The sequence below is a fragment of the Thamnophis sirtalis genome, unplaced genomic scaffold (assembly GCF_051295495.1).
Source record: "Thamnophis sirtalis isolate CommonGarterSnake01/CBP01778 unplaced genomic scaffold, rThaSir2_p1.2 scaffold_3, whole genome shotgun sequence".
Lineage (NCBI taxonomy): Eukaryota > Metazoa > Chordata > Lepidosauria > Squamata > Natricidae > Thamnophis > Thamnophis sirtalis.
In genome coordinates, this window is record NW_028261383.1 from 22287036 (window position 1) to 22303931 (window position 16896).

Below are 16896 nucleotides of genomic sequence, written 5' to 3' on the forward strand. Positions count from 1 at the left end.
GTCCCCGCAGCGCTCATATTCTTGGACGCGGAGAAAGCATTTGATCGAGTCAATTGGCAATTTTTAATGAAAATAATACAAAAGATGCAAATTGGAGAGCATTTCACACAATCTATCAAGGCAATATACCAGAAACAAACAGCACAAATTATAGTTAATGGTAGTTTAACAGAACCTTTTAAAATTGAAAAAGGAACAAGACAGGGGTGTCCCCTATCTCCATTATTGTTTATCTTAACCCCGGAGTTATTGTTGAATAAAATATGGGGGTCAGATGATTTACAGGAAATTAAGATTAGGCATTATGAATACAGAGAAAGAGCATTTGCAGATGACTTGGTTGTAACTTTAACACAACCGCGGAAATCAACTATGGCTTTAATGAACATAATTAACCAATATGATCAAGTATCTGGGTTTAAAATAAATCTAGAGAAAACAAGGATGATAATTAAAAATATGGACATAAATGAAAGAGAAGAATTAGAAAGAATAACAGGATGCGAGATAGTAAAAAAGGTTAAATATTTAGGAGTTTATATTACAACCTCAAATGGGAAAGTATATAAGCATAATTACGAACCATTATGGCATAGAATACAGGTAGAGATGAAGAAATGGGAAAAACTACAACTGGGAAGGATGGCAGCAGTAAAAATGAATGTTTTGCCTAAGTTTTTGTTTCTTTTTCAAATGATACCAATACTCAAAAAAAATGCAAATTTGGAAGAATGGCAGAAGGATATTAATAAATTTGTTTGGGCAGGGAAGAAATACTGAAATGATGATGAGGCCCTGTGAGGGCATTCTGTGGTTTGTGTGTGTGTGCTTCCATGCTACAGTTGATGATTGATTGCCTGACTTTGCCTAGTACATGTATGTATATATTCCTTGTAGATAAACCATTGTTTGAAAGACAAACCTCAGTTTACTTTATTTTGCTCCTGAGTTGTCTCAAAATATTCACACTGTGCGCACCTCTCAGGGTTGCCATCTCGGGTTTCCTGGGGAGAGAAGGAAACAAGGAGAAACTCTGCCAGTGCAGAAGGTTAGCATCTGGATTGAATGGGGCTTAAATGGAGGTCGAGTAATGCACCGAGAAGCTGATAGCTGCAGGGAAAAGTGCTGGGAAGCTGGAGGTCTTGCTGATCAGCTGGAGCCCTAGAGTACCTGTCAATCAGCTGTGACTAAAAAGCAGGCATTCCATGACCCAGGCTCGCTACGTCCCTGACCTGCTTCTCCCAGCACTGCTATAGGTGCCACCATCTTTTATTTTGCTTCTGTGCATGGGCAGAGCTATTTATATTGCTCTGTGCATGCCCACATAGCGCGCCCATGAGTGAACCTGCAGTAGTGACTGCTGAAACCCAGTGCTCCGTACTCCCCCCCTCCCCCCGGTGTCTCCAGTTCTTTGCCTACTGGTTGCCTGCAGGGCATAAAAAGGCAGGGGACTATCATGTGAAATGCAGAGGGAACAGCAATGGAGGCTGCTTCCGGAGCGGCGGAGGAACTGTCCCCAGTGGCAATCCTTCCAGTGCAGGACGATGGGGCTTCCCAGTTGGATGTGTGCACCAAGGAGCGTTAGGCCCCCTAATATGTACAGCTGGCCAAGGTGGCATCGGTCCAGGACACAGGACAGGACATGGGACCCACCAGAGAATGGTAGTGGAGGTCATTAGCAGCTGCTGGTTCAGGACCCTGCTACCGACACCGAATCTGTCTGGCAGCCATTTGACGTGGTGGAGGAAGAGGTGCAACTACCACACAACAATGAACCAGAAGCAGCCACCATATTGACATGGGGGGGGGGAGCCATGGCAAAATGGCAGGTGCTTCCATAAGTCTATTGCATGGCCTAGGGATGAATGCTGAGCACAGTCAAAGTAATGGCTGCTTCATTGACACAGTCACACAGGCAAGATATGCATATCCAGCACCCTTCCCCACATGAGGTTCAGAGATCTTCAAGTGAGGGAGTCAGGCCTACGTATTGCAGGCTTCCAGTAAAGTGGGGGTGCTGTGGGGAAGAGAAATGCCTATAGGGACCATGTAGAGACTCTATGGTGGAAGGAAAGACCCGTGGGGGAGGGAAAGGCCTATGGGGAGCATGTGGAGAGTCTATGGTGGAAGGAAAGACCTGTGAGGGATGGAGAGGCCTATGGGGACCATGTGGAGACTCTATTGTTCTCGAAAATTAAGGACTCAGACTTCAGGATCAAAAGAAGTAACTTTATTTGGTACCAAGGTTCTGAGAAAGATAGGCAAGATAGCCATTTGTACAATTGAACAAACTCCTTATGGAGACATGCGTTCCTATATGTTCCTCAAAAACAGCCTTACACGGAAATACATTATGTCTGCGCTAATTGGTAAGTTGTTGTTACTATGCAAGAAGCAGATAAACATCTTGTTTCCCCTTATCAGGTTGGGGTCACAGTTAAATTGCAGGAAGCGTCTAAGTTTCCAATAGATTCTCTCCTTTGTGAGTTCTCTGGTGTGTCACCAGGTTGGAATTCTGACAGAAACTTTTCCCACAATCAGGACATTCAAAGGGTTTCTCTCCTGTGTGAGTCCTCTGGTGTATCATTAGGTTGGCATTCTTACTGAAACCTTTCCCACAAATAGGGCATTCAAAGGGTTTCTCTCCTGTGTGAGTCCTCTGGTGTTTCAGTAGGTTGGAATTCTGACTGAAACCTTTCCCACAAATAGGACATTCGAAAGGTTTCTCTCCTGTGTGAGTCCTCTGGTGTATCACTAGGTAGGAATTCTGACTGAAACCTTTCCCACAGTCAGGACATTCAAAGGGTTTCTCTCCTGTGTGAGTCCTCTGGTGTATCACTAGGGCGGAATTCTGACTGAAACCTTTCCCACAAATAGGACATTCGAAAGGTTTCTCTCCTGTGTGAGTCCTCTGGTGTATCACTAGGTGGCAATTCTGACTGAAACCTTTACCACAGTCAGGACACTCAAAGGGTTTCTCTCCTATGTGAGTCTTCTGGTGTATCACTAGGTAGAAATTCTGACTGAAACCTTTCCCACAAATCGGACATTCGAAAGGTTTCTCTCCTGTGTGAGTCCTCTGGTGTCTCACCAGATCAGAATTTTGACTGAACCCTTTCCCACAATCAGGACATTCAAAGGGTTTCTCTCCTGTGTGAGTCCTCTGGTGTATCACTAGGGCGGAATTCTGACTGAAACCTTTCCCGCAGTCAGGACATTCAAAGGGTTTCTCTCCTGTGTGTGTCCTCTGATGTATCACCAGGTTGGAATTCTGACTGAAACCTTTCCCACAAATAGGACATTCAAAGGGTTTGCCTCCTGTGTGAGTCCTCTGGTGAGTCACCAGATTGAATTTGTGACTGAAACCTTTCCCACAGATAGGATATTTGAAGGGTTTCTCTCCAGTGTGAGTCCTCTGGTGTATCACTAGGTGGGAATGCCTGCTGAAACATTTCCCACAGTCAGGACATTCAAAGGGTTTTTCTCCTGTGTGAGTCCTCTGGTGAGTCACCAGGTTGGAATTTCGACTGAAACCTTTCCCACAGTCAGGACATTCAAAGGGTTTTTCTCCTGTGTGAGTCCTCTGGTGAATCACCAGTTCGGATTTTTGACTGAAACCTTTCCCACAAATAGGACATTCGAAAGGTTTCTCTCCTGTGTGAGTCCTCTGGTGTCTCACCAGATGAGAATTTTGACTGAACCCTTTCCCACAATCAGGACATTCAAAGGGTTTCTCTCCTGTGTGAGTCCTCTGGTGTATCACTAGGGCGGAATTCCGACTGAAACCTTTCCTGCAGTCAGGACATTCAAAGGGTTTCTCTCCAGTGTGAGTCCTCTGGTGTATCACTAGGCGGGAATGCCTGCTGAAACCTTTCCCACAGTCAGGACATTCAAAGGGTTTTTCTCCTGTGTGAGTCCTCTGGTGAGTCACCAGGCGGGAATTCCGACTGAAACCTTTTCCACAGTCAGGACATTCAAAGGGTTTTTCTCCTGTGTGAATCCTCTGGTGAGTCACCAGGTTGGAATTGTGACTGAAACCTTTCCCACAGTCAGGACATTCAAAGGGTTTTTCTCCTGTGTGAGTCCCCTGGTGAGTCACCAGGTCGGATTTGTGACTGAAACCTTTCCCACAGTCAGGACATTCAAAGGGTTTCTCTCCTGTGTGAGTCCTCTGGTGTATCACTAGGTGGGAATTCTGACTGAAACCTTTCCCACAGTCAGGACATTCAAAGGGTTTCTCTCCTGTGTGAGTCCTCTGGTGTATCACTAGGGCGGAATTCTGACTGAAACCTTTCCCACAAACAGGACATTCAAAGGGTTTCTCTCCTGTGTGAGTCCTCTGGTGTATCACTAGGTGGGAATTATGACTGAAACCTTTCCCACAGTCAGAACATTCAAAGGGTTTTTCTCCTGTGTGAGTCCTCTGGTGAGTCACCAGGTTGGAATTGTGACTGAAACCTTTCCCACAGTCAGGACATTCAAAGGGTTTTCTTCCTGTGTGAGTCCTCTGGTGAATCACCAGGTCGGATTTGTGACTGAAACCTTTCCCACAAACAGGACATTCAAAGGGTTTCTCTCCTGTGTGAGTCCTCTGGTGTATCACTAGGTGGCAATTATGATTGAAGCATTTCCCACAGTCAGAACATTCAAAGGATTTCTCCCCTGTGTGAGTCCTCTGGTGAATCACTAGGTCGGAATTCTGACTGAAACCTTTCCCACAGTCAGGACATTCATATGATTTCTTTTTTGTGTGCATCCTCTAATATATTACCAGGCTGGAGTTCAGACTGAAACTTTTCTCACAGTAAGGATTCTCCCTGGTAGGAGTTCTCTAATGTATCACCAAGTTGCCAAGCTCACTTCATTGGGAGCACATGTAGGGCTCCTCCCCTATGTGGGTCCTTCCATGAACCAACCACAAGGAGCAGTTCTGAATAAAGCTTTGGCCACATTAGTATTGCTTTTCTCCAATGTGGATCATTTCATGCACACTCAGTTGTGATTTGAAATACACACTTTGTCCACAATAGCCACATCTGTGGAGCTGCCAAAGGGGATCATGTGACCGTAAAACAGGGCAACTGTCATAAATGTGAGTTACATGCCAAGGATTCAAAAATAAATCATGTGACCATGGGGATGCTGCAATAGTCATAAGTGTGAAAAATGGTCATCAGTCAGGTTTTTCAGTGGCATTGTCACTTCGAATGGCTACTAAATAGTTATAAGCCGAGGACTACCTGTAATGTATCCTTGTGTTCTGCATACTTTACTTTTTCCAGTTTGAAATCTCTTCTTGATTACCTGCTGGGGAAGAAGGAGAATTTTGTCGGTTTCTGAAGGAAACGGAAATGTTTTGATTTCTGGCTTGATTGATTTTCCTTTTTAACGTTGCTTGTTATTCTCAGTTGTCCGGAGTTCTCTTATTGGCATCCTCTTTGCCTGTAAGATTCAAAGAAATTGTTTATAAAATGATTGCAGAAGATGTAAAAATGAAAACTATACACGTTAAAGGTAAAAAGGAAATATTCCACAATGCTAAATTAACCTTAGATTAATAATGATTTATTTGACACATTGAAGATTACGGAGATCCAAGTTCACATTTGCATTCAATCATGAAATCCTGTGGTTGACTTGTGCCAATACAAATTCTTAGAATAGCAATTATTGGATAGAATCGCTGTAATTAAGATGAATATAATATATAACAGAATAATAGAGTGGGAGGGGACCTTAGAGGCCTTCTAGCCCAACCCTCTGCTCTACCATTTCAGAAGTGGCCGTCAAATCTCTTTTTGGAAGCCTCCAGTTATGGAGCATCCAAAACGTGTGAAGGCAAGCTATTCCATTGGTTGATTGCTATAATCGTTAGGAATTTTCTTTTTAGTTATAGGTTGCTTCTTTCTTTGGTTAGTTTCCATCCATTGTTTCTTTTGTTACTTTAGAAAATAAATGGACGTCTTTGTCTTCATAGGAGCCCCTCAAATATTGGAACACTGTTACCATGTCTCCTCTTGTCCTTCTCATTAGACTAGACATGCCCAATTCCTATAACCATTCTTTGTAGGTTTTAACCTCCAGCATCTTAATTACCCAAAATGCATTTTGTTTTAGACTTTACAAACGTAAGTGATTCTCCATTTAAATAATGGCAGATGGAGATCTATAACTTTATATTACAAGATTTGAAACCAATAATTAAATATAAATTATTCCAAGACGCTAAGGAAAGAAGAGGTTGGTTTACAAGATTTGAAATTGTACTTTGATGCTTGTTTTGTCTGGCAAAAAGTGTGGGTGACTCTCCAAATTAAGAGGTTACATGAGCTAGAGGGCCATGAATTAAGATTTTTATAGCATGACTATTTATGGCATGATATGGTTAGGGAATGCTATAAAAGCATTGAATTTTGGAAATATAAAGAAGAGCTTTTCATAAGGTGACGGGACATCTCGCATTTGGTGGGACAGACACGCTTTTTCATAATCTTTTGTGCCCTGGGCCGTTCTCAAAAGATCCCGCTTTTTAATTTTGGCGCCTTCTTCGATCGCTCGCTCCCCTGCCCATCCGCTGCTGCTCGCATGGGTGGGGTAGCGTAGCGAGTGAGCGGGTGGATGGGCGGGGGCGAGCTTGCCTTTCCAGCCCCACTTCCAGCTGGACAAGCCGTGGGAAAGCCTCCGTCTCTCCGAAAAGAGCCACCTGTGTGTGTGGCCCTCGGCAGCGCCTTTCTGCAAAGCATCCCTTGCGCACTTCGGGGGCCGGCAGGCAAGGTGAGCGAAGCAGCCAGAGACTCCTCTGCAGGACCCATTCCGGCTCCATCCGCTTCCCAGCCTGTCCCAGCTCTCCTGACTCCCGGGGCCGTCACTTCTCCGAACTCACCCAGAGTAAGTGACGAGCATGGTCGGGGTAGTGTAGCTAGTGAGCGGGCGGATGGCGGTGGGATCGCCACCCGGGAGCCACCAGAAGCCTTCCTGCACAATACCTACTCTCCCCGGACTTGTTTTGATGAGCGCAGGGCGACTGATGGTAGTTTGCGCCGGCCGCACCCGCTGAAACTATCATCAGTCGCCCTGTGTTATAATCGGGCCACCTTAAGTAAAACATGTAATGGCCCTACCTGGGGGAAGGCAGATAGTACTCTGGGCTGCTAGCAGCTTTACTAGAAACTCCAACGCAACTGCAAGAAATCCGAGGAGAAGCAAAAGGAGTTTCTTCCCAGCCTGCGTTGAATCCACCACCTAACTGCGCTCAGCCCCTCCAAGGAGGCAGGCGGGTTGGAAACCCTTAGGCGGGGAAGGAGAAAGGTCAGCAGAGGAATCCAGGCGTGGGAAAGCCGCTCAACTTCCAGGGAGAGGCCCTGCAAAATACTCACAACCTCCCTTCTCTGCTGCAAACCACCGATCCATGCCTCGTTTCAAGCCAAGGCTGCAAAGCAACCCGACACAGCCTGTTGGGCTTTCCCTGCAGTTCTGAATTCCAAACAGCGGGTGAAAGCATTTTTTTGTTTTGTTTTTGGGAGTCCTTTTATTAAAAAAAAAAACAACTAACTTTACAATCTGCAGGCCGGTTTGCAATCTGCAAAAGGCCGGAGCAGGATTGCTCCAAGCGTTGCCTTGCTACGAGCTTCCTCCCTTTCTGCCTACCCCATCTTTGCAATATCCTCCCAGGCGCACGGTGGGGCGAAGTGCAGCTGTGTCGCCCTTCCAGGATGAGCGGTTGGGGTTTCGCCATCCCTTTAAAGGGGAACCTCCAGGGCAGGGGCTCCCGGGCTCAGGCGGCAGCTTGCCTAACCGTTTTGCACCGAGCATGTGCGGGGATGGCTAGCAAGGAAACTTTGTTCCACGGTTCCTTGGAAATGTGTCCTTATTGGCAAAGGAAATGCTGAGAGATTCGCAAAAGTGTTCAAGGTGCTCTGGCTTGTAGGTGGTGCGCTCCTTTTATTAATCACACTGTCCAGACACCAGCAATAAGGGCTCCCCTGGCAGGTTTGGATTAAACTAAGCTAAACTGGATGACTCCTGGATAGAGACCAAATGCAGGGCTATTTATTTCTCTATTGATTTTGGTTTGTTAAGCATGTATGAGAAAGCAAGTATAAGTATGGGCTTAGTGACTAAAGTTACAATGGCATTGAAAAAAGTGACTGATGACCATTTTTCACACTTAGCGACCATTTTCACACTTAGCGACCGTTGCAGCATCCTCATGGTCATGTGATCAAAATTTTGATGTTTGGCAACAGATTCGTATTTATGATGGTTTCAGTGTCCTGGGGTCATGTAATTGTCTTTTGACAAAGTCAAATGGGGAAACCAGATTCACTTATGTTACTAACTTATCAGCTGCAGTTATTCACTTAAGAACTGTGGCAAGAAAGGTGGTATAGTGACCAAAGTTACAACGGCATTGAAAAAAGTGACTGATGACCATTTTTCACACTTAGCGACCACTTTCACACTTCGCGACCGTTGCAGCATCCTCATGGTCAAGCGATCAAAATTTTCACATTTGGCAACAGTTGCAATTTATATTTGTAAATTGTAGTTATGTTGAAATAAGAAAAAATTTTACAATACTATTTTTGCGTTGTATGAAAATTTTTGTTGCTCCGTATAAAATTTTTAACCAAGCCCCCCCCCCCCCCCCGTCAAAGGTGTCCCCCTTTACCAATCTGAAAAACTGGTCACCTTAGATTTTTATAATCTATGGTGGGCATGTCACAAAGCAAAGAAATGGAATAAGATACACATCTTAATAAATCTTAAAGACTATTAAAGTGAATATAAAATAAAACAGGATTATTTTAGGCTTAATGGATAAAGAACTTAAAAAAAATGAAACACAGTTGTTATATATGTTGATTGAGGCAGGAATACTTTGGCACAAAAATGGATCATTCCCACAATGGACGAATGGCTGCAAAACCTGATAGAATTAGCAGAGATCGGTAAATTGACTGTTTGATTAAAGAAAAGAACAGGAATAATTTGTTTGTACGTGGAAACTGCTTTTGAACTTTGATCTTGAGATAGAGAAAAAATATTGTTTGATTTTGGGTTCTGTAGATTAGATAGGTTTGTTGTTATAGAAGTGGCTAGTTTATATTATCTTATGAAAGTAAATAGTTGAGGGTTTATGTTAGCACCTTATTGTAGTGCACCAAAAGGAGTCAGAATTCAATGCTTTTCTTTTCCTTATCCCCTTAACCCTACACTTATCTCGCTCCCCCTTTTCCTCCCTTCTACCATTATTTTCAGTTTTCTTTGCACTTCTATAGCTTATATTTTGATCAATTAATATTTTTTGTGAACAAAACCCCCAAATTCTTAGCACTGCAAAGGGTTTCTGTGAAATATATCTGGAAGTGATGGGGATAGATTATACAATTGTAGATATATGCATTCAGAGATTTAAACAAACCTACAACCTTATATATTTGGAAAAATTATGTGTTTTCAGCCCAAAAAGTATTCCAAAACTGTTACAGTCAAACTTTTCAATACTTTCAGAGATGTGGGGGCTTTAACTGATGAAATGATGCCTAGAGCCTCTGCTAGATTTGAAACAACTGTTTTGCCCATGAAAGTCCCGAGATCAAAGTAAGGGCAGAAAATACTTTCCACAACTACTCTGTTGACATTCCCATTGAAGCAGTCCTCACTTACTGACTGCATTTGGTATGTGTCACTAAGCAGCCTGATCATGAAGCATGATGTCACCTGACAGTGCCAACTTACATCTGTTCCTCTGCAGTTGTGGGTTGTTAAAGGCAATTTCACGGACCCTGACTGGCAACTTCCTGCTGGCATCCCCACTGAGTTTGCTTGTCAGAAGCTAGTTGGGAAGCTCACAAATGGGGATCAGGAGTGTGGGATGCTGCAACCATCATAAATGTCCACTGGTTGGCAGAACCCAAATTGGTGCAACTCCTTTTCCTGCATATTCATAACCACAGGAACTGCTGACTTGTTCAGGTCACTGACGAACTGTTAGGAAGACCACAGATTTCTGGACCACGTCTGCAGCTGCTTTTACAGTGCCATAGTAAAAGGCACTGTAAAAGCCAACTAAAAAGGTCAATAGGACGAATCAAGGAGAGAAGCAACCTAGAAACAAGGAGACGTTTCCTGACTGTGAGAACAATTAACCGGTTTGCCTGCAGAAGTTGTGGATGCTCCATCACTGGAGGCTTTCAGGAAGAGACTGGACAGCCATGTGCCTGAAATGTAAAAGGTCGCCTGCTGGAGCAGGGGGGCAAGACTAGATGACCTCAAAGATCCCCCCACAGCTGTTATTTCCACATTCTATCTAGTTGCTTCTTTGCTTCCAGGCTGTGGAGGGAACCAAATAGCCTGAGTGGCTCCCGGATTCTCCTCCCACCTGCCCTCAACTCACCTCCCAGCTGCTGCTTCGAGCCTTGGAAGAGCCTCTCTATACGCTCCTCTCCCCTCTCTTCCGTGAGTGTTTTGGATGAGGAAGTTCCTCTGTGCTCCTTTTTCTATCCTTTCTAGCAATAAAATACTCGATGGTTTTAACTCCTGTAAGGTCAATTGGAGGGCCCGCTATTGTACTGTTGGTTCTTCAGTCACAGATGTGCTATCTCCTGACAGGAGGCTGAAAAACAGGCTTGTCCTATCTAACTATGGCATTGGCCAGATCCTCTCACTGATTATGTGCTATCAGTCTCCTATCAGTTGCTATCAGTTGATAGGAGTCGGTCTCCTCCGACTCCTATCAACCTATATTTGCAGCTGAGCCAAGTGAAATATAATAAGTACTGAAAAACTGTTATTACATTGATGAAAGAAATGTCCTTCTCAGTTCAGTTCCAAGTAGGGAAAAATACACTGGAGACATGGAGGCTGCTTGGAAAGATGGTTTATTGCCTGACAGGACCACATGGCTTGAGCCCTGAACAGAAAAGGTAAATCACATGCTTCAATGTTGGTGGAGAAGAAAAGAAGGGCTGAGGGAGGGGCTTAGTAGGCATTTTATAACCTGTTCAGTCCCACCTCTCTGTTTCCTGTTCCTGTGTAAGAAGCGTATTCTTACTGTTTGTCAGACTCCCATAGGGCCATGCAGGGCAACTCTCTAGGCTGTGTTTTGAATCCAGGTTTGGTTGATTTTTCAGATGCCATGTGGTGAGTTGGGGCCAATATTATCATGCTTTAACCTCATCCCCCTGCAGCTGAAGTGGAGAAGTCTTTATTATGTAAAGTGTACCAGCTCGGCCCTCTTAATGGCCCACTGACAAAGTGTCAGACCCTTTGGCCAATTAGATTCGAATACTGTTCCTGCCGGAACAGAGGAGCTTGGTGGAAACTATCATACTGATTGTCAGTATGTAACACCCTCTCCCCTTAGTTGGGTTCATCCAGCTTGTAACGTAGTCACGCAGGTGGCTCGCCCAGACCTGCCCAGTTCATTTGGTGCTGGATCTTCAGTCAGGTTGGATGGACCTGTTATGTCTGTAGCTTCGCTTGGTGGAAGCTCCTGGAACTTTCCACAGGCGCAGCTGGAGTTTCTGGAGCTGCTTCACTCGGAATTCGCTGCGGCCCTACAACTTCATCAGATAAGTACCCTGGTACTTTCGGGCTTGAGAAGTCTGTGCAAGGAGTGAATTCGTGCTCCTTTTGGGTAGAGCTTTGGCTAACTTGTGCAGGAATTACCTCTGGTTGCCTAACGTTGGGTTGGGAGAGGCGGCCACAGAGTTGGTGAATGTGCTGCCTTCGACCGTCCTCGAGCTCCAATTGACCACGAGCGAGGTCTGGTAATGCCTGTAACCTTGGCAGGAATCCAGAGAGCCCCCCAGCATTGTTGTGGGCATAAACTCGATCCCCTGTGCTAAAGTGTTTTGGGGCTTGCTGGGCTTTTTATAATCTGTTCAATCCAGTGGTGGGTTTCAAAATTTTTCAGAACCTCTTCTGTAGGTGTGGCCTACTTTCTGGTAGTGGCTTGCCAGCCATGTGACCGAGTGGGAGTGGCTTGCCGGTCATTTAACCGGGAGGGAGTGGCCTGGCAGTCATGTGACCGGATGGGAGTGGCCAAGGCGATGTCACTGAATTCTTTTCACCAATGGATAAGGTGACCAGACATCCCGCTTTTGGCGGGACAGTCATGATTTTTAATAATTTGTCCCGTGTCCCGCGGCGTGTTCAAAAAGTCCCGATTTTCCAAAAAAAAGAAAATCAATTTTAAAAAGGACGCCATTAAAAAAAAGGGTTTTATTTCTCTTGAGTGTCGTTCCTGATGTGGCCCTTAGAGGGCAGTGGTTTCCCTCTCTCCGCTCGGCTCACTCGCAGCGCCCGACGAGAGGCGAGCCTCCCTCCCCTCCTGTGCGTGCGGGCGCCGATGCACAATTTTTCGCCGCACTACCGGAGGCGGTAGTGTGGCGAGGAGGAGGCTCGGTCCTGAGCCAAGTGGCTCAGCCGTCGGAAGTTTTTTTTTTTTTTTCCCCGCTTCTCTCGGGCGCCGCTCTCCCTGCAGCCATGCCGTGCAAGCCGCCGTCAGCAACCTGGTCCAGGTGAGCCGAGGGGAGGCAGGCAGGGATCCGGTTGGGAGAGCTTGGTGATGGGGGTGGCTTTTGATAGGGTTGGGGGGCGTTGGGGGAAGGCAATTGGGGGAAGGCTGCTTTGCAACCGCCAGCAAAGTCCCATCCCCCCCCGCTATTGCCTTTCCTTCTGCTTGCTCCATCCCAGCAGAGGTTGAGCCCGCCTCTTATTTGGACCTCCTCCATCCCCCCCCCAAACGGAGCACCCCATTTCAAGCAACGAGGGGCGCCAAGCAGGGCAGGGTTGCAAACATCCCCCTCCCCACAAGGCTGTAAGCGAAAGCTGCTCTCCAGCGTCCCATCCCTGCCCTGTCTTCCCGGAGCCATCTCAGTGGAAGTCCTTTTTGGCTTTAACGCGAAGCCTTGAGGGGGGGGACAGGGCGTGCCCAGGCACCTCTCTCGGACTCTGTCCCTGAATCAGGAACGCTGGAGAAGCGGGCGCAGATTGCTGGCTTTTTAAATCAACTTTTTGGAAGGAGGATGGGAGGATGGATGGGGTGAGTAGTAAAGGCATCCTGGCTGAAATCATTTTACAAAAAGCCATTTTTAAAAAATCCCACTTTTAAGGCGGTGAGCAGATCTAATGGTCCTTCTGTCTCCCCACAACAGAGAAAGGGAGGGGCGGGAAGAATGTTAGGGAAGGAAGGAAAGGAAAGAAAGAGGGAAGGAAAGAAGGAAGGAAGGAAGGAAGGAAGGAAGGAAGGAAGGAAGGAAGGAAAGGAGGAAGGAAGAAAAGAAGGGGAAAAAAGAGTGACTGGTCTCATTTCATCCAAGCAGGTTTTCATGCCTAAAATGGGACTAGATTATGATTCTTGATTAATGTATTCTATTTTATTTTTCTTTATGTACACTGAGGGCATATTCACCAAAGACAAATTCCTTGTGTGTCCTATCACACTTGGCTAATAAACTATTCTATTCTATTCTATTCTATTCTACTCTACTCTATTCATTTCTATTTCAATTCTAATAAGGAGTTTAGCTTTTCTCTCTTGAAAATGTAAGCTAGCATAAGGCATTATAATGCAAGCTAGCCTTCGCTTTCAAACAGTTCATTTAGTGACCAAAGTTACAATGGCATTGAAAAAAGTGACTGATGACCATTTTTCACACTTAGTGACCGTTGTGACCATTTTTAACACTTAGCGACCATTGTAGCATCCTCATGCTCACGTGATCAAAAATTTGATTTTTGGCAACAGATTCATATATATGATGGTTTCAGTGTCCTGCGGTCACGTAATCGCCTTTTGTGACCTTTTGACAATATATATATATATTTTTAATCAACCCCCCCTCCCCCGGTCAATGTTGTCCTTCTTTACCAATCTGAAAATCTGGTCACCTTACCAATGGATGATCTGCAAAAAGAAGATATAAAAAAGGAAGTTTATTATTTTGTGCACTTAAATAAGATTAAAATAATTACACAAAACAATAGAAGATCTACTTACAGAAGGTAAATAGCTTACTACTTACTACTACCCCCCTCCCAGATTGTGTTTTTGTGTAATTGGGTCAGCAAAGCTCTTAGGGCAGTGATGGCGAACCTTTTCTGGCTCATGTGCCAAAAGCGGGGGGGAGCGGGGGGGTGTCATGCGCGGGTCTTCCACACCCATAATGCTATGCACATGACCCCAGCATGCATGTGCGCATGGCCAGCGCTTCCCCCCCCCAATTTTTGGTGTGGTTTTTCCCCTCCCCAGGCTCCGGCAGGCTTTATATGTGCCTGGGGACGGCAAAAACAGACTCCCCTGCCACCCCCAGAGGACCTCCAGAGGCTTCAGGAACTTCCCTGAATCCTCCGGATCATGAAAAACTGGACTTACAGGTGAAGTTTGGAGGGCGAAAAATGGCCTCAAAGGAAGGCCAAAGTCAGCTGGCCAGCGCAGGGCAACGTCTCGCATGCCCTGGCAAATGGCTCTGCATACCGCCTGTGGCACGCGTGCCATAGGTTCACCATCACAGTCTTAGGGGAACCTTAGGCACCCACCACCCTTTGTCCTAACTTCTACCACCCGTCTTGGGACAAGTGGCTCCCAGTTCTTGAGCCCATTTTTCTTCCTCTTTAGTATAGGATGGTTTGGACAGGGAGGTTTGCAACTGGTAGAGGGGATCAGGGGACAGACCTGTGCAGGGACCAGCTGAGAGGCCTCTTATTTTGCCTTGTTTGCTGCCCTATTTCCCTTTGCCACCAAGGTGTCGTCGTCGGAATGACTGCTGACATGCATGACTGCAACCGCGTGAGGGAAGTTTACAGCTTCACATAATTCTATGATCTGTGGTCCATGTTTGATTCCCTCCCATCCCCGGGCAGTGAGCGTCCCCCTTTCTTTCCAAATAGCCCCATGAGCAAGTAAAACTCCTAATGCATATTTACTGTCTGTGTAGACATTAACCCTCTTCCCTTTCGCCAACTGGAGGGCCTTTCCTCTGATCGGGCCTGCGATTCTAACTACCCATCCCCCCACAAACCACTTCCTCATACAATTCTTCTGGCAGTTACTCCCCTGGCCTCCGGCTCTTCCTGTCTAAGAGCCTGGAGGAGAAAAATGGCATTTCTTCTTGCCCTTTGAAGTTCTTTCTTCCCTGAGGTTTGAGACCAATTAGTATACCCTGTGTATGCTAATTCCACAAGTTCAGAGATCGCCTTTCCTGGGGGCCCCTCTGTCTTCTGTAATTTGGCCCCAATGTCATCTGCAGACTGACCAGTGAAAATCATATCGACTCTGATTTTCTTCAGCCTCGGGGTCTAATTCGGTATATTGCCTAAAGGTTTGATAAATGTGTTCTAGGCATTCCCCTGGATTTTCATCCTCTTTCGGTTGAATTTGATAGACCGTCTCCAAGTTCTTCAATTTTGGGACCCCCTGTTTGGGTCCTAACCAGCGGTAGGTTTCATGTGATCGTGTAGGCATGGCCAACTTGTAAAATGTGGGGAAACGCTTTTGTTTAGCAAAACGCTTTTGTTTAGCAACCAAAATTTTGGGATCAACTGTGGTCATAAATTCTTTCTTTCTTTCTTTCTTTCTTTCTTTCTTTCTTTCTTTCTTTCTTTCTTTCTTTCTCTCTCTTTTCCCTCTCCCTTCCTTCGTTCCTTCCTTCGTTCGTTCCTTCCTTCCTTTTTTCCCCTCTTACTCTTTCCCTCTCCCCCCTTTTTCTCTCTCACACATGCACTCATCCCTTCCAGTTATATTTGTAGATATATTCTATGAACTAAAATCGATCCACAACAAATCCTATGATCACGGCCATCTGTGTCCTACAAACCAACTCACAGAGCCCCCAATTCAGCCTCTTCCCGCTCTGGGGGGTTAACCGAATATGGTTAGTCATGTTATCTCCTGGCCGCAGTTCCTGCCTTTTTAGCAGTGTGGCTAATTTTGAATGGCTTTTTTCCCACCAAATCTGTCTGGCAGCTATTTGACGTGGTGGCGGAAGAGATGCCTGTCCACGTCCTGTCCGGTCCGGTGGGCCAGATTTTCACTACCCCTTCTGGTGTACTGTACCATACTTGGAGGAACTCACCTCTGGATCATGTGCTTCAAAATGTTGGGTGAAGAAGAAAAAGAGAGCAAGATGCTGAAAGTCCCCATTTTATGCCCTCTCTGGCTTTGATCTTGAGCTTGTATTCTGATTGGTTGTCACACTCCCATGGGGCCATGCAGGGGCAACTCTCTAGGGTGTGTTTTGAGTCCAAGTTTGTTTGAGCATTGCTTCTTCCCAGGTGCCCTGTGGTGAGATGGATAAGGGGTGAATACTATCATGCCTTAATCCCATCACCTTGGAGCTGAAGGGGGGAGATCTTTGTTATGTAAAATAGCCTGGCTCAGGCATTTTGATGGCCCATTGACAAAGGTGCGGGCTATTAAGAGTGAGTCTGCTTCCTTCCCAAAAACATGTTTCTCCATTTCTTATCCACAGAAATGTAATATTCTCCCTTATCAATATTTCATTTTTATAGGAGAGGGGTGGGTTTTAACTTCCTACAATTCATAGCCACAATGACAATGCCCATATTTTTGCTTGTCAAAAGCTAGTGAGGATTCTTGCTCAATGCATTTTTAAAAATGAAACATTTTCCAGTGTACATTTTTTTCTCAAATTGCCACCACCAACACATATGTCAGCAATATGGTGCTGCTGTCACCCAGCAGCCATCAAAGAGTAACACACAGGCACTTGGAAGAAAAAGAGATCCTAGCAGGAGTTGCTAATAAACCTGGAGATGCTGGGATCAAAACCACAATCCCTTTTCTCCTCAACTCAATATCAACTCAACAGCTCTTCTCCATCAGGCTCATCTGCAAGGCAGAACAGCCTCTCTACAGGTGAAATTTTA

The 16896-nt window shown here is 45.5% G+C and overlaps 1 protein-coding gene across 1 annotated transcript; it reads right to left on the reverse strand.

Annotated features, from left to right (window-relative positions):
• Positions 1 to 2215: 2215 nt before the first annotated feature.
• Positions 2216 to 5646, reverse strand: LOC148047546 (uncharacterized). The gene has a single exon (XM_087711435.1). It carries the CDS (start codon positions 4754 to 4756, stop codon positions 2456 to 2458), a length of 2301 nt encoding a protein of 766 aa, XP_087567561.1. The 5' UTR covers positions 4757 to 5646; the 3' UTR covers positions 2216 to 2455.
• Positions 5647 to 16896: the final 11250 nt, after the last annotated feature.

Bases quoted from the DNA above. Each gene is read 5' to 3' on its own strand.
- LOC148047546 (XM_087711435.1), bottom strand. From the start codon at position 4,756: ATGCACACAAAAAAGAAATCATATGAATGTCCTGACTGTGGGAAAGGT.